At 38.9% G+C, this 22,614-nt stretch overlaps 1 protein-coding gene across 5 annotated transcripts; it reads left to right on the top strand.

Annotated features, from left to right (window-relative positions):
• The first annotated feature begins 202 nt into the window (after positions 1-202).
• LATS1 (large tumor suppressor kinase 1) lies at positions 203-22,283 on the top strand. 5 transcript variants are annotated; one of them, XM_048296542.1, is made up of 9 exons: positions 203-286; positions 1,177-1,375; positions 4,155-4,660; positions 7,231-7,366; positions 9,189-10,714; positions 15,360-15,942; positions 16,640-16,822; positions 17,068-17,174; positions 18,121-22,283. In XM_048296542.1, the coding sequence occupies exons 3-9, from the start codon at positions 4,310-4,312 to the stop codon at positions 18,634-18,636; spliced, it is 3,402 nt and encodes a 1,133-aa protein (XP_048152499.1). In that variant the 5' UTR covers positions 203-286; positions 1,177-1,375; positions 4,155-4,309; the 3' UTR covers positions 18,637-22,283. The 5 variants fall into 5 exon arrangements, with proteins under 5 accessions (XP_048152499.1, XP_048152498.1, XP_048152497.1 ...); XM_048296541.1 differs by having other exon boundaries at positions 9,186-10,714; XM_048296540.1 differs by having other exon boundaries at positions 7,231-7,381.
• The last annotated feature ends 331 nt before the right edge of the window (positions 22,284-22,614 follow it).

Raw genomic sequence — 22,614 nt, 5'->3', positions numbered from 1 at the left:
CGCAGCTCCATCCGGGAGCGGCCGGAGCCGCGCGAGGCAGGCCGGGATCTGCCCATATCCGGGCGGCTCCGCGGCGGGGACACCGACAAAATGGCGGCGCCGAACTGAGCGGCCCGAGGCGGCGGCGGGCGCTGGCGGAGGGACCGAGCGGGCGCTGGCGGCATCGCCGAGGGGCGGAGGGAGGGAAGAAGGAAGGAAGGGAGGGAAGAGCCGCGGCCGGTCGGCGCCGCGCGGGCGGGGCCGAGCTCAGAGCGCCCGGGGCGTTATCGCCGCCTTCTCGCCGCAGGTAGAGTTCGCCGTGCGGGGGCCGCAGGGGGGTCGGGCGGTAACGGGCCCGGTCCGGCTCGGCCCGGCGGTCCTGGGCCCTCTGCGGGACGCGGCCGTGGCAGGAGCGGCCTCAGGTCACGCCTCGGGCCGGCGGGGCGACAGAAGCGCAGGTGTCCCAGTGGGGCGCGTTCGGGATACTCCTCCCGGCGGTGGAACCCTCCTGGCCTTCGTGGTCCTTGGGAGGCTGGGTCCTGCTGTCCTGCAGGATTCGGTGCCGGCCTGAGCCAGCGCAGTGGGGTTTTGGTGCTCAGAGGCTGCCGTGCTGTTCTTAGCCGTGAAGCTCGCTCCGAGGTGCGCCTGAAATAAGTCCTGCTGCTCCCGGGAATACATGCGTACGTAGAAGAGCTGTATCCTGCTAAAGGACATAGCAGAGCGTAAGAATGGAAACAAACCGAGTGAATGCACAATGTTCCTAGTGTTCAGCTGGCCTCCGGTTCTTTCCAGCTCTTGCTTCTCTGACCGTATGTAGTTCTCCCTATGTGCTAATTTCAGGGTCCATTTTTCTCCTCATCCTATGGAAACTTTTAGCATTGGAAACGCATCCTTTGGGAAATTGCTGTTGCAGCTCAATGACTTGTTACCTGACAGAAGAGCTTCCTTTAGTTGGTCTGAACCAAGTCCCTACAAACTTAATTTTAGGATTTGCAAAGTCTCTGTTACTTTCTTTATCCCTAGCAGTGAAGCATTCTGTTTATGTATAAAATAAGCTGTTAGAATAAGTACATGACAGAGGGTACATAAATAGATTTATATGTGATGCTCAGTACTCAGTTGGAAATACGAGCATTGAAAGTATTTTTATAAGGAATATTAGAGTTACGTTACAAAGCTCTGTATTTTTTTCCTCAGAAAATCGTGGGATTCATTGACAGTTGTGTGTTGCCCTTCAGAGAATCACAGACTGGTTTGGGTTTTAAGGGACCTGAGAGATCATCTGGTTCCAACCTCCTGCCATGGGCAGGAACACTTCCCACTAGACCAGGTTGCACCAAGCCTCATCCAGCCTGGCCTTGAACACTTCTGAGTTTTCATTCAAGCACTTATTTATGTAAGTCCAATCTTTCATGATTATAATGTTGAAAAGACAAGGTGGGATTTTTCCCTTACAGTTTGACCTGGAGAAGAAAATACTGTATTCCCAGATTTTGAAAGGAAGTAAAAGATTATTTTATTCAACTCCTTTAGAGAAGAGAATTTAATCAGCAGAAACAGCTGCATTAACAAACAGATCATTAAATGACACAAAACTACAAGGGGGAATAGACATGAGTTCCCTTGGATACAGTTGGTGTTTGCTAGTTAGAAGTACAAAATTGAGATACATTTCTTACTCAGCAGTCAACACTTTCTTCCTTTAAAATGTGTGCAAATATCTCTAAGTAGAGGTGACAATTTTGAGATTCATGTATAAAGCAAGGTGAACTGTAGTAATTCCTGCTTTCTGGAGGACTAATTAGATTTGTTTTCCGAGAATTAAATGCTGCCAAAAGGAACAACCCACCAAAAAAAGTTATTTATTTGGGTAAGTTCCTTAGCTTGGTTCGTGCTGTTTGGCCTTACAAACAGTTGTGCTGTCTTTGTAAGTGGTGGGAGATCAGTGGAGTGGCTGGTTTACACTTCTAAACCTAAGCTGCTGCTAAAAATTGAAGGGAGAGTGCAGCTTTATTTTCCAAGATTGCTCCTGATTTATGATTTAAGTGTCCCGTTAATTTAACTTTGATTTGTTTTAGGGGTGTTAGATTTGTCTATCTCAGCTACCTGAGGTAACCGTAAAGCAAATACTGAAATATGAGATGCAATTTGTAAAATATGTAGGTACAAACCCCTTGTTTTCTGCTGAATTCTAGGCCTTTGGAATTTGTTAAAAGCTTATGGGTATTTTGTCAAGTTTTCGCTTTATTTTCTTTGGAAAAAGTTTTCCACAAAGTATTTTCGATGTGGTCTTAAATATGGCATGTTTGGAAAATTATTTTGAAAGTGGCCAAAATTAAATTACATTTTATTGCTCTCATGCTGTACTTTCTGTTGATTTCTGGATTTCTTAATACTTTGAGCAAAATTTCACTGTTAACTATTAAAATGCACTCTTATGTCTGATGATCTTTTTCTTATTCAGTGAGCACTGAAGAATTACATGCTATCAGACTGCATTAAAAAATATATATAACTACCCAACTACACTCATTTAAGGTTTCAAGCCTATCACAGTGCAAAGAAAGCTTGTGGGTGCAGTTACACCCCTTAAGATTTAGATAGTTTCTAAGGGAAATTCTGTTATTTCTAAAATGGTTTTCCTAGGAGAATGGGATTAAGTGGATGTCCTTTGTGTTTCTTTTCGCAGTCCTCATTTATGTATTACTTCCCAGCTTTCAGGTTTTGTTCAGGTAGCACAAGTATTTCTTTCATATAATTTCCATGTGTTTTAGAGAGTTCTTTTTCCTATTAACTTGTCATATTCTTCCTCAATTGCTGAGTCACTAATTGGTTTGTGGCAGTGCGAGTATTATAGAAGTGAAACCTGAATGAAGAAAGAGTGACTTTTTTGTAGACTGTAAAATTTAGATACTTGTTTAATTTATGTCTAATATGAGAAGCACTTAGCAACACAGTAGTAAAGGAACAATGTTAGTTGAGCTTCACCATTTTTATTGCCTGTGAGGGAAAGACAGTGCTGAAACATTTAGTTTATCTTGCACTGTCTTAGTAACCGAGCTTCCTCTGTGAAGCAGTAGAGACTGAAAAAGTTTTATTTCATGGTATTCTAAAGAGGCAAATGCTCTGCAATTTCTTCAGTGTTTCACTGTGGTTGCTTTATTCTTTGCCATGGCAGTTGCAGTACTAATGCCCAGCCTGGACACAGAGATTTGAGTTCTCTGCAGACACAGGGCTCTTTCCCTGATGAGTCAGCGCCTTCAAAATGCAAACGTTTTTTATTTGGCTTTTGGCAGAAAATTCCGTTTCCCTTACCAAATGTCATAGCTATGCTCTCAGCGAATTTGATGCTTGAGATGGTGAACAATTTTACAGTAAAAAAAAAAACCTGATTAAATTTTCTTTGATTCTCTTCCTGCTCTCATCTTCCCTTGTGTAAAATAAATTTTAAAATTAATTAACCATTGACAAAGACTGGTTCAAGGAGACTTGAGCTAAGAGACTGTGACAGCCTCTGAATCTGAACCCTTAAAGAGATTCAAGTGGCAGATGGTACAAGAAATCATAAAGTTGTATGTGATGAGCTAGGCAAGTGTTTACTTTTTACATATGTGACTGCTAGAGAATGGATAAAATCACTGTAATTACATGCTCTTACTGATCTACTTCTCACTTCCCTCTTTTTGTGGAGCTTGATGTCAGAATCATTGAACAGCGAGGTTATTTGGCCCATATCCTGGCTAACTGGGTAGTAGAGTTGGCTCTTCTGGCTGTAAAGGTGTTGATGGAGAGAATGCGGGTGACAAGTGGACACAGGAGAGAGGGGAGGAAAGGAAGCAGTGCTTGGGTAGCACAAACCAGTGGTTCACGTCTGCTCTTGAAAGCTTTTTCTGCCACACAGAGGAGTTGCTTTCCACTCTGTCCACATCCTTTGCAATTCAGGACTGTTAAGACTTGAGGCACCTAAAACATTTGTTAACAGACAGTTAAAAACCCAACGTAGTTTGTAAATTAGGTTGAGTAAAGACTGCCTGAAGAATTTGCTTAGCATGCTTTTAGTGTCTATGAAGGCAGAACTGCATGTGAACATTTCACTGCCACCAGTGCTACATTGTGAATTATTTTACTGCTCTGTTTAATGTGATTTTTTTTTTTTGGTTTGGTTTTGTTAACAGAATAGCAGTTTTGGCTTGTGACAAACTCCAGCGCTACAAGAACCAAGTTTTCACGGTGAACAGCCGCTGCTTTCACAAGTTCTGACATCAGCCAGTCTTCCTTGAATTCTGGTGTGCGCGAGTCCTTGGTGGAGGTTGCATATATACATGTTTTCATGAAGAGAAGTGAGAAGCCAGAAGGTTATAGACAAATGAGGCCTAAAACTTTTCCTGCCAGTAGCTATACTGGCAGCAGCCAGCAGATGCTACAGGAAATACGAGAGAGCCTCAGGAATTTGCCTAAACCCTCAGATGCTGCTAAAGCTGATCACAGCATGGGCAAAATGTTATCTGAAGATCCTAGACAAGGCCGAAATCCCCCCAAATTTGTAACATATCATAAAGTTTTGCAGGAGATAAGAAACTCACTTCTGCCTTTTGCAAATGAAGCAACCTCAGCTGTCAAAGGAACATCAGAAGTTAATCGACAAATGCTGCAAGACTTACAAGCTGCTGGCTTTGATGAGGTGAAGTGTATTATTTTGAAGATTTGGTGTTCTGCTAGCTATAAACTATTAGTGCATGTTGGAGGGGGTGTTGGTGAGGGAATGTTTGAACAGCATGATAAGCAAAAAGCTCCTTCAAAATCTGGTAGGTTTCTGATTAGGACATGAAACCAGTAATAGTGGGGGATGTAGAAGAGGACTAGAAGGATTTAGAGAGACTTGGCTTTGTTTTTTTTAAACATCTTGTCCAGGTTGTTCTTATGTGGTAGGTTGTTTTAATTATTTATATAATTTTAGGCAGAGAGGACTGGACTCTCTATAACATGGATTTTGCCTCTGATACTCATAGCAATTTTGGATTGTGCTCAATTAAAATAGGTAGATACAATATGGCTGTTCTAAATTGAAAGGCAATACCAATTATTTTGGAAATTAATCTGAAATGTGGTTTCCAGGAATGAAAAAGGAATACACTTACAGCTCCTGTGTTTATACCAGGACCTGCACGTCAAAGTAAATCACGCTTGTTTTCATGCCTTCTTTGTAAACCTGGGTACAAAACAGGTTTACAAAAGAGCTAACAAACCACTCATCTTTCCAAAGGAAAAAGGCACAGTACCAGAACAGGGATTAACTTTACAGGCATGCACTGCTTGCAGTAGTGACCAGCTCATGAGTTCTGCTGTCTGTGATGCTTTTGGTATTTACAGAGAGATCTACCTCTACCAAGAGTGAGCTTCTCCAAAACTACCAGCTGGCTTTCCCTTAGCATTTGTTTTTTCAAAGTAGATCGGTTCGCAGGTCCATTTTTACAGATTGAACCTGCAGCTGGTTTTGCAAACTGAAGTTTGTGGTACGTGGCTGGATAATAAACTAGAAAGGTGTCTTAAGTTGGTGTTTTTGTTGGATCCTTCGTATCTTGAAGCCTTTTGCTCCTGCTGTTTGTTCTTGGATACAACTGCGAATTCCCATGACACTTGTGATTATATGGGGCTTTTTTCAAGCACAGTGCCAGCATAAGTCCTTTCTGCCATGTGTTAACCTGCAGTTGTGTCACCACAAAAACCCATATGGCACTCATCCACATATGCCACTAGGAACAGATACAGCTGAAGGAGGAAAGCATTTTTCTTGGTTGGGAAGTTTCAAAACGTATTGAATTTTTTTTTTTTTTTTTCAAATTAAATATAACAAACATTCTTGTTATTTCCCCCCATCCCTCAGGTAGTAGGTAGAATTAATGGTTAAAGTGGAACAGATAGATATCAGATGTGTGTATATAGATAGTTTTTTTTATATATATATATATATGTGTGTGTGTATAATAATCAGGGTAGAATGATGTTCATTGTGTTTGGGGTTTTTTTATCCTAAATAGCTTACGGAAAATCTTGTTTGCTTACTATGGTGTAAGTACATATGTTCTGCGTAAGGTGATAACTCTTTAAGGCATTGAATACTTCATATCACATAGGTAACCAAATTTTTGAGCTGAAAATACTGTATCTGCTTTTTATTGTATCAGCTGGTCTGTAAAGATTGCAACAACTTTACTGTATGGGTTTTTTTTAATTTTAAAATCCTTTTTTAAGGTTCTGCTTTGTTCACTTAATATAATTACTGTTTCTGAAGGTTGTATGTAATTTTGTATGTTTGAGTGTTAAAAATGATGAAAGTAGAAATGTGGCTTTGAATTTGAAGTTGGTACTGACAGCTTCCCTTCTGTGCCCTCTTTGGTGTCCTATTGGTTTGAGTAGGAGGTGAATGCTGTCATATGTTTGTAGTTTGCCTAACAGTTCAAACATCCTGTGAACTGAAGTGATTGCTTTGATGCTGCAAAATATGGCCATAACAAATCATTAAAAAGAGTGTGCTTTAGCTATAGGGAGCTATGCTGTTGATTTGTCTCAAAATTGTTGGGTCAGCTGTACAGATCTCATTCAATATAAATGGGAGAGCATCATCTCTGGAATTCTGCCTCGGTTGCTTGACCTTATTTCATTCAAGTCAGTGGAAAAGCCACTGGCCCATAATACATTTTCCATTGACTGAGATGGGCTTGTCCATCAGATCAAAACTTGCGTTTGAATCTCTAAGAACACAGAGCCTAAATCTACGACAGAAGTAATAAAGAGTTTCTGCTGGTAATGTTGTATTCATCAGGAGGAATTTTTGAACTAAAAAGATCCAAATTTCACATTAGGCTATCTATATTTATTTATATCTTTTGTAGAATAACTTGGGTTGGAAGGGACGTCTGGTCATCATGTAACCTGTTAGCTGGGTAATGCACTGCAGTAAAAAATGCTTGTATGACTAAGCTGTTGTATGAATAGCAAGATGACATGATTCACATCAAACTACAGTGCTTCAACAAGTTAACTTTTTTTCTGAACATTGAGACTGCTGTACTGTTTTGCATGATCTCTTCTGGAGAAGACATTTCAAAATTCGTTTTAAAACAATTGAGAGAAATTGATACTTTGTACTTTGGTAAAATTAGTGGAGGATATTTGGCTAAATAACCATGATTTTTTGGTATTTTCTGTGATTTTCTTGTAAATTATTTTTGTATATAATTTTCTCTTTAGGATATGGTTGTACAAGCTCTTAGACAAACTAACAACCGTAGTATAGAAGCTGCCATTGAATTTATAAGTAAAATGAGCTACCAGGATCCTCGCCGGGAACAGATGGTTGCAGCAGCAGCAAGACCTGTAAACGCAGGTATGAAGCCACCAGGTAGGTGTCTCCATGGTGACACAGTAACTCACTGAGTGTATTCTTATAGGAGATAAATAGAACATAGTAAATTTTGCCTTCACGTGCTCACAGTGGAACACAGATGCTGAGATACAGGTTTTTTGCTTTTAAAAACAGCATTTTTATCATCTAACGTAATCCTTCCGAAAGTTAGGTCCATTTTACATGAATTTCTTAAGCACTGTTTTATAACTGCATGGTTTTATTACTGTGCATAAATATTTTATACAAGGAATGGCATTCAGATCTCGTTTTGATAATTCTTGTCCCTTGTTGATGTGGTGCCTGTATTTTGTTCTGTGTCAGGTGCCATTTAGAAATAAATGCTGAATTCTTGTTTTAATATTTTGTCTCTCTTCACACACACTCCCACACAACAGCGCTCTGTATGTGTATTTTTGTGTATATATGTGTGTGTATTTATATGTCATACAACTACAATATTTGTATTTTAGGATGTTACGTTTCAGGATCCCTCTCAGCTTAATTTCCTGCTTGGTTCCAGGTTTTGTTTGTATAGTTTTTAAGGCAGGCTTCATGTTCTTAGAGGCGTTAGAGGACAGACTATGTCTTTACTAGCAGAGTCAGAATTTTGCCTCTTGCTATTATTTCTTTCTTAACAGATACTACCACATTTTTAATGCAACTTGATGCCTTCTTTTCAGTAGCATACACCAAAACAAAGGGTAACTATAAAATGCATCAGAAATACTGAACTTTTATTTGACTGAAGTTGGGTGCTGAGCTGCTAGCACTGGAGTTAGATTTTAAATTAGCAGTATAGGTAGGAGAAAAAATTAGTCAGGAGTAGCAAAGAATAGTGTTATTTTTCTTTAGTCTGTTAAGCAGGATTAGTTGGTGCTTGTGTGTGAAGTTCATAGGTAAATTCCACCATTTAGACAAAATTTCATTGTTACTTGCAGAAATATAGTAATTAACACATTTTTTTAGTGAGGATAGAGTGATTTTCAGCAGCTAGACTACTGTATGTGTTTAGACATATCTTAGTGTTAACATTGTAAAAACCACAGTAAGACTGCTTGCACTATCAGTTCCTTGTATATTTTGTTTATATGATGCAAAATAGCATCTGTGGAGTAAATATCTAACAGGGTTTTGCTCTGTAAGTTTTGAATTTGTACAGTTTTAATTCTTGCCTCTCTATCTATAACACTTTTACTCAAAAAGACACAACTTTTAAAATTGAAGTAGTTAGTCAAATTCTGCATACAGGGAATATAACAAGTCTGGATGATCTGTATGCATACAAGTGTGCAAGCCTTGATTTTACGGCATTCAGTTAAATTTATAATAGTTTAAGAACGCTCAGTGTTTTGCAAGTGTTAACTGGAAGGGATAGCAACATAACATTTTTTTCCATGCTGTTACTTTTTTTGCATTTATGCTGGACATTCTGAGAGTTTCTTGTACATGTGATTAAAAATATGTTGTGTGCCTAATAATTCTGCATATTACCATTTTTTCAATTAAATTTTGCATTTTTACTGAAACAAAATGTATTTTCAGGAGGGTGATTTCTAAAAAATCACTTTCTAGTATTATATCGTTTCAATTTTTTTTTTCTCTTATATGTGCACTGAGTCTATTACCATGCAGTGCTGTGTATTACTAGAGAAAGTTTTCATGTGAAGTACAGTGGATTATATTGTGTCAGAGAATTCAAGTCCTGTTTCTGTAGTAATTAATGCAGAACGAAATATTCAAAGCAGTAAATAGGACTAAGTTCTAATAATGTAAATGCTGTGTTTTCTTCTCGTGGAAGCAGGGGCTGTCCAGCAGCCAGTTAACCGCAAGCAGAGCTGGAAGGGTTCTAAGGAGTCCTTGGTTCCTCAGCGGCACGGCCCTTCCCTGGGAGAGGGGGTTGTTTATCGCTCAGAAAGTCCCAGCTCCCAGCCTGATGTAGGAAGGCCGTTATCTGGATCCGGCATTGCGGCATTTGCTCAGGCTCATCCTGGCAATGGACAAAGAGTGAATCCCCCACCTCTACCACAGATAAGGAGTGTCACTCCTCCTCCTCCACCTCCTCGGGGGCAGACACCCCCTCCAAGGGGAACTACTCCTCCACCTCCTTCCTGGGAGCCAAATTCTCAAACAAAGCGGTATTCTGGAAACATGGAATATGTGATCTCCCGTATTTCTCCAGTGCCACCAGGAGCGTGGCAGGATGGTTATCCACCTCCACCTATGAATCCTCCTCCTATGAATTCATCCACACAGGGTCAGAGAGGCATGAGTGCTGTCCCCATTGGCAGGCAACCAATAATCATGCAGAGTTCTGCCAACAGCAAGTTTAGTTTTCCCTCAGGAAGAGCTGGAATGCAAAATGGCAATTGTCAGGCAGAATTCATAGTTCACCAGAATGTGGTGTCTGGGAATTCAGTGAGTCGCCAGCCACCCCCATACCCAATGAATCCAACTAACAGGCAGAGTCCCACAGCACTACAGATGCAGGCAGGAGGATCTGCTCCTCCTTCAGCATACACCAATGGGAATCTTCCTCAGGCAATAATGGTGCCAAACAGAAATAGTCACAACCTTGAACTTTACAACACAAATGTAGCTGGAATGCCTGCGTCCTGGTCACAGCCTTCTCCTGTGCAGCCGCAGTCATCGCCGGGCAATGGGCACGACATGCCTACATGGCAGCCCAGTGTTCCCATGCGGTCAAACTCCTTCAACAATCATCACGGCAGCAGGCAGAGTCACTCTGGCAGCTCCCAGCCTTCAGCCACCACAGTGACAGCCATAACGCCAGCTCCCATTCAGCAACCAGTGAAAAGCATGCGAGTGTTGAAACCAGAGCTGCAGACTGCCTTGGCACCCACTCACCCTTCTTGGATGCCACAGCCCGTGCAGACTGTTCAGACCATTCCCTTCTCCGACAGTCCCTCTACAAACATGGCAGTTATGTCTCCTGTTGCGGAGGCTCCAAATTACCAGGGTCCCCCACCACCTTACCCGAAACACTTGTTACATCAGAATCCTTCTGTCAATCTGTATGAGGCAGGACCCAAGCTCAACAAGGAGGAGCCACCTCCTTTATCCAGGGAGGATGAGAATGAAAAGAATTACGAATGTGTTGATTCAACAGATAAAGAAAAGAAACAAATTACAACCTCACCTGTTCCTGTTAGAAAAAACAAGAAAGATGAGGAAAGAAGAGAGTCGCGCATTCAAAGTTATTCCCCTCAAGCCTTTAAATTCTTCATGGAACAGCATGTGGAGAATATACTCAAGTCACATCAGCAGCGTTTGCATCGGAAAAAACAGCTAGAGAATGAAATGATGCGGGTAAACTCTTCCTTCTTTCTAAATCTATGGCTAAACTGTTCCTGTATTAATTTTATGAGATATGTCTTAATTGTAGAATTAAATAGCACAGATAAGTAGAACATTTTGGTACACTGTGGTATTGAAGTCTATTTTTAATCTTAGTATTTATGTGGCAAGTTACTTCCTTGTCTTGTTTACCTATTTAATTTTCTTCTTAGAAATTGATTTTCAATTAAGTTTTTTGCACGTCTAAATGTAATTTGTATGGCCTACATACAGTAAGGCAGCAGAAGCAGAATAATTGTTGCATGAACTGAGATGTAGCTACATGACTTATAGCTTTTTGTTATGGGTTCTATTTAATCCTGATTTTTGAGTTATATGCAATATTTTAATGGTTTTAAAAAATGTTTCTTTTTTTTTTTTAATGCATAGTGCAGATACAAGCAAAATGGTGACAAGTGGCAGGCTGGTTAGTGCACTAGTATAGTCACCCAGTGATATTTTTTACATTCTGCAGTTTGTTACCAGTAGGGATAATTTTTTTAAGTTAAAAAAAAAAAAAATTTAAAGGTTATTCGGGGGGTTTTTTTTAAGAGTGAAAGAGACATGCTATTTCTTGTGTAATTATTTTGTAATCCATGCTGTAAATGTATCTGTTTAAACAAGAGCAATTGAAGGGCATAATTATGAAACAAATACATGTGAAATCAACTGTTTTCTGCCTGCATGGAGTCAGTGGTCTATTTCTGGTATTTCAGCATTCTATTAAACCAAATCAAAAGGGTAAAAACTGGAGCTGACATAGGCATATGTCATTTCAAAAGAGAAAATACTGAGAAGTAGTGAAACGAAGATTTACAGAAAGGTGAAATTGAGATGTGTCACATATATATATATTTCTTAACAATTGTAGTTGAAAGTTTGACATAAGTATGATGTACCTTTTTATTTATTCTATGAGAGGATGTATTTGGCTTATGCCACTTTCTTGACATGCTGTTTTTTAAATCTGTGTTTTCTTACTCTGAAAATTCTTACTGTAAGCTGTAGTCTTTTGTTAGTGTTTGTTTAATCACGAATATGTAAATATTAGCAAGATTTCATCCTGGAACTCTTACTAGATCTTTATTCTTAGTCTTCTCTCTTTCCTTTTTCACTTCACTAACAGCTGATTTAAACTGTTAAGGTGCGGGAAGCTTTCCTGAACACTGTAGCCTCCATCCCTGTGTAGACAAGTAAGATTCTGAAGCAACAGTGTTTCTTAAGAATAGCATGATCCCTTTTTAGAGGGCTTTGCATGCAATCCTGCATCAAAATTACGCATGAATTTATTTTGGCTATTTTTGAATACTTAAATGTAAGATTACAATTAATGTTGATTTGCAAACTTCACTTTCCCTTCTTACTGTGTTGTGTTCTGTAGTATCTCAGAATAGCTATTACTTATATGAAAGCACTGATACAACTTTTCTTGATATTTTTCTTGTGCATTTAAAGCCCCTGAAGTAGGGGTATTTTATAATGTTTATAATGTTTATGCTAGATTTTTAATAGTTATGCTAGATTTAAAGCTGGGATGTTAATTACAGGCTGAAGGGTGGAAGATGGGATATTATGCTTCAGCAGACCTCTCCTTTTTCATAAGCGCATAGGAGAGGAATGCCACAACAATAAAGTGTATTTTAGGTCTTCATGAGGAGGAGAAAGGAAAACGCACTCATTGTTTATTTTCAGAAAGTTTTAAGAAGATTAAGCAAGTTTTGAATTCCTTCTTTTCTCCCCTTTGAATTTTGGAAGAAAAAACCCCAGAATGCCTCCCTATGACAATACCTACTTTCACAGGATGCTGTATTTCTAACATGTGACATATTTCTATGCTGTCAAGTTCCCTAGTAGTCTCAAAAACGTTTGCTTTAGATGTGTGAATTTGGCCAAGAGTTATAATAGGTGTCTTTCTTGCAAAGAGAAACTGAAGTCATCCTTTAAGGCAGAGCGAGATGAGGAAGGAGCAAAACGAGAGCAAATTGTGTGATGATAGAGAGCAAGTGAGGAGCAACACTCTGGTGTCTGGCATTTTTGTAGAAATAATCAGAGATATATATATGCAGAAAAGTTTGTGCAGCTGACAGCTTGTTAATTTTTGGTAAATGCTGAAGCTAAGGAGAGTTCTAGGGAAAATACAGCAATTCAGAGAGAAGGTTTGTCATTAGCATTTGGTTTAGTGGATGACATAGGGAAAAATGAAGGTGGATTGAGGGAAGAGATGACAAATTGCAGTACTTGGGCTAGTCTTTTACAATAAAACTGTTAGCATGCAAGAGATAGAGAGCAAGTAGAAGAAAGCAAAGCTACGAGGGTTTTAGAGACTCTTCTCTGTATGTCCTGCAGTGATTAATTACTGTATTGAGTCTCATTCCTAGGGGATTGTTGCCATCTATGTTTTATTCATTGCTACCTTTGTCAATAATGGGTGAAGTTCAGGTTGTGGCAAGTTGGTCTGTACTGAGGCAGACTTTAGGGTTCAGGTGGGCTTTGAGAAGGTGACCCCACCATTATTTGAACAGGTCTTCAGTTGTCTTCTTGACATTTGTAAGTCTTTAAAAAATCCTTCCTTCTCCGTTGAAGTGTGCCTTAAGCCTGTTCATTCACAGAAAAATTAAGATGTTTCTGTCTTGGAATACAGTACACAGATATTCCCACAGTAAGACAATTTTTTGGTTCAGAATAGGTAGTTGAACCTATTTCCCACACCAGTCTTGAATCTACTGCTACCCAGTCCTAACTACTGCCTGAGGTCCACAAAAAATTTTGTCTACAAATTTGAGACAGCCTTCTCCATTTAAGTGTTACCAAATTTGTATTCCTTGTGAAGTTTGTTTGCATTTTGTATGCATTTTCCTAATTGCATCTCCTTTAGATCCATTTTTGCTATGATGCCTATAAGAAATTTACTGTGTTCTAACGCTATTTTCCTTACTAGGTGACATATAGTAACTTGTAAAAGCATTTTTAAGATACTGAATGATATCTAACTGATACTTTCTCTCGCCTTTTTTTCTCAGTCACATCTATTATATTTTGTTTCAAGTTATCTTGGAAGTCAGGCAAGGCCGAAGTTGTCTATTAACATACAGTCTATACAGGTCTAGACTTAGTTACTTAGTTCTATTGATGGTCCTGAGTACTGCTGTGCAGACAGTATCTCAGATATTTAAGCTTTAAAGATATGGAAGCAGCAAGATTTAGTATCAAGAATTGCTATGATGTGACAATAAGAAATGGAAAGCTTTTAGAATAGTGCTTGAGTACAGTTGTGATGTTTGCAGGGATTCAGTGTGGCCATGTTTGAGTTTATGATCAACATGTCCATTAAAAAATAAGGAAATGTGCTACAGGTTGAACTTGGAAATCATTGCTGTGGGATGGTGATTTCAAGCCAGGTAGGCAGATAAAATAATTGAGATGCTGTGAGAAAGGGAGCATATAGTAATTTGAAAGTGCTGTCAGAAAACCAGGACTGAACATCAAGCTGTGTGGGGATAGTGTCACAGAGAAAAAATACAGAAAATTGAAGACAGATTGTATTCACATTAAAACAAAAAAAGAAGGGTTATTCTATTTCCAGGCCATGAAATTTGCCAAGAAAAATGGCACCAAAATTGAATGGGACTCTAAGGGAATTGAAACCAGCAAAAATACACCAGGAAGCACCCATGTTGGGGTACAATGAGAATGATCAACGTGGTTCTTGTGGATAAGGGTGTCCACGCTGTAGGTGATGAGTTGCATGTGGCCTGTGAGTGTTTCAGCTGTCAGAATGTTGGTGGCATTGGCTGGAACACCAGGGATGTTCAGTCAAGATAGGGGTTTGTACACAGATGGGAGCCAAGAAAAGATACTGTGGGGAGGAGCGAGCCACTTCAAAAGAAAGTACTCTGCTCAGCTGCTGGGTATGTAGAGTGGAGAGCAGTGGTGAGAGTGTGAGCAAAGTCCTGTTAGAAAGGGGTGGGTTGTGTGATAAGAGGGAATATCAGGCCCAGGCTTGTGGTGGAGGCACTGGCTTGGTGTGGGCGGGCAGTAGGAAGCAGTGCCAGTAGGATCTGTTTTGGGTAGCTACATGTGGAAGTGTGAGAGTGAGAAGGAATGCATACTCCCTCCTGCAGCTGGAATTCTAGAGCATGGTCAGTTCAGTGACTTCTGCTCCAGCTAGTCTGTCTTTCCTGTGGCAGCTCCTTAGCCCTCAGCAACTTACAGCTCCTAGACATGTCTTGGCTTTCTTTAACCCTGTAAAGAGAATTGGGGAGAGAGCTGATGCACACTGTTACTCAGATAGTATTATTTGCAGTGGTTTTTATCAGTAATTTGTAAATTACATTTCTTAAGAATATAGTAGTCCCTTCTCAAGATCCTCCTGGTGCATGGCACCTTGTGCATTTTGCTGTTGAAAATGATCACATTTCAGTTTTTTATCACTCCTATATGTTTTCATAGAATCCTAATGTGTAAATTAAAACAAAACCAAACCCCTTTAAGTATTATTTCTTGTCCTGTGTATAAGTATTTGGTTTGCTTTGCCTAAGCCTTGTAATTAATTATGAGAAGATCACGAAGAATTAAGAGTACTGTTCACTCTTCAGATTTAACTCTGTTTGCTCCACAGGTTGGATTGTCACCAGAAGCCCGGGATCAAATGAGGAAAATGTTGTGCCAGAAAGAGTCAAATTACATTCGGCTAAGAAGAGCTAAAATGGACAAGTCAATGTTTGTAAAAATTAAAACCCTGGGAGTTGGTGCATTTGGAGAAGTTTGCCTAGCAAGAAAAGTGGATACTAATGCTCTATATGCAACAAAGACTCTGAGGAAAAAAGATGTCTTGCTTAGAAATCAAGTTGCTCATGTTAAAGCTGAGCGGGATATCCTTGCCGAAGCTGATAATGAATGGGTGGTTCGCCTGTACTATTCATTCCAAGATAAGGACAATTTGTACTTTGTAATGGACTACATTCCAGGAGGTGATATGATGAGTCTCCTAATTAGAATGGGTGTCTTTCCAGAAAATCTGGCACGGTTCTACACAGCAGAACTGACATGCGCAGTTGAGAGTGTTCATAAAATGGGCTTCATCCACAGAGATATTAAACCTGACAATATCTTGATAGACCGTGATGGTCATATCAAATTGACTGACTTCGGGCTCTGTACTGGTTTTCGATGGACCCATGATTCAAAATACTACCAGAGCGGTAAGAGAAATACAAGTATTCTTTACAAGGAATTAAGTGATAAATGATAGAAAGATGACTGTGCTGTTTCCTTTATGAGAAGGTTTAAGTAGGCTTTTAAAAATTCTACTTCATTACTTGAAACAACAGCTGAAGAAGAAGTTGGAGCAAAAGAGAAGTTTTGAGAGTGGTAAAATACAGATTATCTGATAACTTTATTTTAGTTTTCAAAAATAAAAACATACCTTCAAAAACAAGTTTTAAATTACTTTTGATTGGTTTTTATCAAAATATCACATATCTTAGGCCAGACTGTTACACAGTCTGGTGAGAAGATAGAGATTTAAAATGTGATTTTATTTTTTGATGATTTAAATGTTAGAGGTTTTATGTTTATGTAAGTGTAAAAATAATGTACACCCTGTACCCCCAGTGTGGTTATGTTAAGAAAAATCTTGAGAAGTGTTGAGATTGGTATTTTCTCATAGTTATGTCAAAAATTAGCTTAAAAAAATTATCCTCAGAGGTTGGTATTTTATTTCATAAATAAAAATCAACATCCTGATGTTGATTTCTGTTTTAACTCCCAGGTTGAGTGTTGAAACTGAAACAAACTCTGTCTTGTAACACGAAATGTTAACAGAGAAAGAAAATTTCATATTAGATAAGAACTAAAGTAATCGTCCTCAATTTTGCCATCCTTGTCACTCCATGGCAGGTGATCATGCCCGTCAGGACAGTATGGATTTCAGCAGCGAGTGGGGTGACCCAGCGAACTGCAGGTGCGGGGATCGGCTGAAGCCGCTGGAGCGCAGGGCTGCGCGGCAGCACCAGCGCTGCCTGGCCCATTCCCTGGTGGGCACACCCAACTACATTGCACCAGAAGTGTTGTTACGAACAGGTGATGAATGCATTTTTGTACCGCAGTCTCGCTGCGAAGTAACTGGTACTCGGGTGTTCTGCTTCACCTTTCTTACACCGCCGCTTTTCCCAAGGACAGGATATTTTAACAAATAATAAATAGTTGTTAATATGGAAATCTTACATAAGTATTGAAGAGAACTCTTTTGTGAAGTTTTTTAGTCTTAGAAATTCAAGATTAAAATTATACGAAGGCTTGACTACCTTATTTGAACTTTATTTCAGGTTACACACAGTTGTGTGACTGGTGGAGTGTTGGAGTAATTCTCTTTGAGATGCTAGTGGGGCAGCCTCCATTCCTGGCACAAACACCACTAGAAACACAAATGAAGGTAACTTTAAATGTCTGGTATTAACAGTCTTAAAAAGGCTTGAAGTTTACATAGTCTTTCTAATTTGTAATGGAAACAAAGGTGATGTTTGAGAGCACTGCCTATTCAAGCATGTTACAAACTATTGAGATTTTAAACTTTATGTTACTGTGGAGGTGCACTTAACTTATAAAGGAATTTCTAGAATCACATTCATAATTTTATCTGGTCATACAGTGAACATGCCAACTAAAAATCATGTCACATCTCAGCCTTTCACTTTTTGTATCTGTTCCAGTTATTATTTCCACTTTCTTTTCTTCTCCTGTTCCAGTATCTGGGGGTTCTTTTAGCAACACTTTGCTTCCATGCCTGCTTGCCTGCAGAGGATTTCCTTTGGTGATTTGCCTGCAGGTGCCTAGAATGGGAATGTGGAGGAGCAGCAGATGACTGCCTGCTCAGGGCTACTGTCAGCTCAGAGCCTTTGGTCCTTTCCTTCCTGAGCCCCTGCTGTTTCAGTGAAAGCATCAAGGCAGTCTTCTGCAGGTGTCATTTTTGCAAAATTGCATTCAGTTGGTTCAAAAGTAGTGCAGTATTGATTTTTTTTTTTTGAAACTTGAAATCTCTTAGTCTTTACAGTACATCATATAATTCATCTCCCTCACCTTTCTAGGATTGTAAATCATGTGCCTAATCTCAGGTTCCAGGTGCTGGATTTTATAGCAGGGGTAGTCCATACCAGACTAGTTCAGATTTGGAATGTGAATGAACTTTACCTGGATTTTGCCAGATTTCCAGACAAAACATTCCTTGTGTTTCTGAAAGAGCAGCTTCATGTTTTCCCCTCTACTGTGAAAAACCTTAGACGTATTGAATTATTTCTTTGTGGTCATTTGTTTTGTTTTTCTAATGTGTTGTTTCCTTTTTATGAAATTATAAATAAATAACACATCTTTTTGCTTTTAAGGTTATCAACTGGCAAACTGCACTTCATATTCCGCCTCAGGCTAAATTGACTCCAGAGGCCTCCGACCTTATTATTAAACTCTGCCGAGGGCCAGAAGATCGTTTAGGCAAAAACGGTGCAGATGAAATAAAAGCTCATCCATTTTTCAAAACAATTGATTTTTCAAGCGATCTACGGCGACAGTCTGCTTTCTACATTCCCAAAATTGCTCATCCTACGGACACATCAAACTTTGATCCTGTTGATCCAGATAAATTGTGGAGTGATGATGATAAGGAGGGGAACAGAAATGATACCCTTAATGGGTGGTACAAAAATGGAAAACATCCTGAACATGCTTTTTATGAGTTTACCTTCCGAAGGTTTTTTGATGACAATGGCTACCCATACAACAATCCAAAGCCCATTGAGTATGAGTATGGTAGTTCCCAAAACTCAGAACAGCAGTCAGATGATGATGATGATGATGAACAGGCAGGTAGAGGAGTTCAGAGTCGTGATCTGGTTTATGTTTAGTAGAGGAATAAAGGTCAAAAATGAAATAATCAATTTTGCAGCTATAGCTTTTGAAAAGTCTCTTCCTTTAAGAGAATTGAAAGAAGATTGCTAGGGTAAATACATGCACACTTTTTTTTAAACACTAAAAAATTATGTCTTCACTTTCCCTTTTTTGTACATTTTGTTTCCCCAGAATACAGGGAAATCCTTCTCAAAAATTAATTTATTCCAGGAATGTTAATTGTTTAATTTAGAAGAGGTTTGATGTTAGGTAAAAAAAGTATCACTTGAATATTGTTATTGGTCCGCTGTACTCTAAGTACTCAAAATAGGAAATAGTGATTTTTTTTTTTTTTCTTTTCCCTAAGATGATGCCTGGTATCTATTTGTACATATATTGAATAATTTTAGAGAACAAATCTCTGCTTCAGAATTTTTAATCACAGTTTTTCCATGCATTGACCAAATATAAAACCTACTTTACACTAATAAAGTTCTCTGATACATTTCTGGAGAGAAAAAAAAAAAAAGGCTGCTGTACCCTCACTTCTCACTGTATTTAGCATTATTATTCACAGTGTTGGAAAAACAGCCACCTATCTGGTGAAACGTTTCCAGCTGCTGTGGGAGTGGCCTAGTTCTCAGCTTTGAAACAAGTGTCAGTCCTGGCTATAGTATGATCGTAAGATGATAAAGCATTAGAACTAGTATTTTATTAAATAGTAATTGGATTTGATTTTAGTAACACTGTAGCATGTGAGTGGTACTCTCAAAGCAGGACTGCTCACTCGGAAGCAATTTGTCTCCTGTCATCAGTTCTCCTATAGATGTAAGAGGAAAAGAAGCTTTAGAAACAACACTTTCTGAAATCTAGTTTAATTTTCTGACTACAACCAAACTGTAAAGTGTGTACAGTGCTGCTTTAGGTGGAATTTTTAGTTTGAAAAATAAATTTTAGAATAGTGTCTTTATGATAAATTTGAGATAGTAATGGGAAAAGATTATAAATTATGACTTTTGAGACTTGTTGTGGAGACCCATTTCCCTTGGCTGGAACAGTTTTCCACCTGCTTACACAGGCAGTGAGGAGAAAGGCTGTACATGGGATCTGTCTGAGCTGGCAGTACAGTTTCAATGCTCTTTCACAGCCTGGTTCAGAACAGAATTAGGAACTTAGAGCTGTGCCTGCTGCCTTCTGCATTACTGTTGGCATAATTTCCAGCAGTAGATGATCAGGTATCTCCTAGGGTCTCATGGTGGGACGGTACTGAGCCTGTTGAGGTTACATGGAGCAGGGATGGGAGCGTCGCTCTAAGCAGCTTCACCAAGACAAGACCAGGAGTTAGAGTTGAGAGGCAGAAAGAATGATGTTTTTGTCTCTATCCTTCTTTTTCCTAAAATTAACACAGTGGTAAAAAAAAATGCACTATTTTTAGTAAAGTTCATGTCTTTCGAAACATTTCTTCTTCCTTGGAATTGAATTCCAATGGATAATGTAATAACGTGTGTAAGCATTACTGCTTTCCTAAATTATTATTTGTGCCATTGCACTGGCATTGCAACTGTCTAAACATCATGAAATTGATGTTCATAGCTGTTCTTGCAGCAAGCATCAGTTACTAGTTTACTTTTCTCACCAAGCTGGTTTGTTTGCTCATGGCCATTTGTTCTCTTTCTGTGCTCCAGTCCAGTGTCTCTCTTTGTGCCAGTGCAACTGTCTGTAGTACTGTCCTCAATACTGGATCAGCAGAGGAGGTGCTTGTTGGTTAGCATTTGGAGTTTCCTTTCCTGTAAGTGTGGTCATTTGAGTGATCTAGTTTCTAGTGTGGTCCAAAAATGATTTATATTGACATAATGGAGGAACTGCAGCAGGTTAGCAGTGAGGAAACTTCTTAAACATTGTCACAGAAGAAAATGTTTGTGGAAGTTCACCCCTCTACTGTGAAGTGTTTATAATGGTTAGAAGGTGGTTATGAGAAGTTGTTTTCTCAAACAAGTAGTTAGTTGCTTTCTATAATGAAAATGAATTTGCAGCTTAATAAAACAATTCCTGTTCTGCCTTTTCCACAGCTGTTGAAATAGAGTAGCTTTTAAAATTAATTTCATTTAGCTTAAATACTGTAAAATGGCTGCCGTGCATAACTACACCATTTTATATATTATGTACAAAAGATTGCTTTTCATGTAAATAAACTTTAAAGATTATCCTCCCTCACAGTAAGTATCCCAGTAAAACTGGTCTACTTGTCTTGGAGTAAAGTATAATATATTACTGGATAAAGGTAATTTAATCAAGCCTGCCTCACCATTTGTGAAGTGTGCAGAGAAAATAATGTCAATTCATTAAACTGACTCTTAAAATTGCCGTTCTTCTTAGTATATCTCTCCTCTGCCTGCACTATACGATGGTGTGTTCCTGTTAAATACTATTACTGATCTTAGGCAATTTAAAATTAATTTTTAAAAAGGATAGGAAAGTGTCCTGTAAAAGCACTATTGGTCTCAAAAGTGAAACCAGTTGCTTTTATTAAAGGAAATTACTGATTCTTTTAAGGACATGTGCAAGTACTGAAATACTAAATACTCTTTTGCCTTTTTAAACAAATACAAGAAGTGCTTATCTTTAGAATTTGGTAGATGATTCTGGCATTTTCTAATATAACGTATTAGAAGCTGTAATGTACCTTGTTTGAATTTTGCCACCTATATGCTGCAGTATTATATATTTCCTTGCAAAAAGTGCAGTTTGTTACGGTCCAGGTTCTCCTCTGAGAAAGTTAGTTACACATGAATGTTGTCACAATTCTCCAGCACGCTCTGCCATACCCATGTTTTGAAACTTGATGTTTCATACACAGATTCAGAGTCTATTGAGATTCTTCATAGTTGCTGCTTAAAACATGGGTGTTTCACTGGTGACCTATGATGGGGATTGGTTTGTATAGGCAGTGGAGAACAGAGGCTCCTAGCCAGCAGCTGTGGAATTCTGCAGTAAGTTTTAGTTCAGGTTACTTTTACTTTGTAAAGCATGAAAACAAGTTTCTCTTTTATGTGCCCTTGTATACATATTAATTGTATTTATAAAATGTTCTATAATCCTATAACTGTACTGTAAATACTATTTGATATTCAGTGGCATTCTATCCTCGGGCAGGCCCTCTTGCTGTATCTTTTCTATCCTTGATTTGTAATAGAATCTATAGAATATATGGCTAGAAAGTCTCTTTGAGACTGATTATCTTCCGCTGTTGCAAAGCTGTGAGTGGGAATGATTTATTTAGACTCCTTTTAATATTATTCATCTGATAGGCAGTGCAGTGGGTGGGTTCTTAGATGACGCTGTTGTCACTGAAGATACTATTAGGCTTTTGTTTCAGATGATGTGGGTGTTTCAGATCAGACCTTTAAATCTGTTTGCTTTATTTCAGCCAAAGCAAAAAGATACTGAATTGGGTCAATGTCGTAGTAAAACGTTTGAATGCCTTAAGATGCTCATGGTAAAGGCACTATTCAAGTTTACTGATTTATATATATCTATATAGATATATATAGACTTATTCCATGTGTGTATAATGTATATATAATGTCTTTTTTTGTATTATAAGACTGTCAGTTCTTTTGGATTCTCCAATTAAATACATAGACCATCCCACAGTTCTGCTTAAGCGGATCGTTGGTTTATTCTGTGTCTAGTTAGTAAACTTAACAATCTTGCATTATGTCATGGCCATAGTAAGTTATTCACTGGTCTTTTGAGTATTCTTTACTTGTCTCAATCATGACTGGGCATCCCCTTTTGCCAGGTCTCTGCATCCCTGCAATCCAGCTACATGTGTGGCATGTGATCTCTGAATGCCCCTTGGTACATCTGGCTCTTAGACGGTTATGGGGTGGTGGCTTGGGCCATGATCTCCAAGTCTGCTGATGCTCATATGAAAAGAATGTGCATCTTTGCTGACTTTCCCAGTAGGTACACTGGAGCATCCATCCTCTTCG

This window comes from Corvus hawaiiensis, chromosome 3 (genome assembly GCF_020740725.1).
Source record: "Corvus hawaiiensis isolate bCorHaw1 chromosome 3, bCorHaw1.pri.cur, whole genome shotgun sequence".
Classification (NCBI taxonomy): Eukaryota; Metazoa; Chordata; class Aves; order Passeriformes; family Corvidae; genus Corvus; species Corvus hawaiiensis.
Note: the sequence above shows the minus strand (reverse complement) of the source record. Positions and strands in the feature narration are given on the sequence as shown.

Bases quoted from the DNA above. Each gene is read 5' to 3' on its own strand.
- LATS1 (XM_048296538.1), top strand. From the start codon at position 4,310: ATGAAGAGAAGTGAGAAGCCAGAAGGTTATAGACAAATGAGGCCTAAA. The intron at 4,661-7,230 runs GTGAAGTGTATT...TTTTCTCTTTAG, and splicing joins AAGCTGCTGGCTTTGATGAG to GATATGGTTGTACAAGCTCT. The intron at 16,823-17,067 runs GTGATGAATGCA...ACTTTATTTCAG, and splicing joins AGAAGTGTTGTTACGAACAG to GTTACACACAGTTGTGTGAC.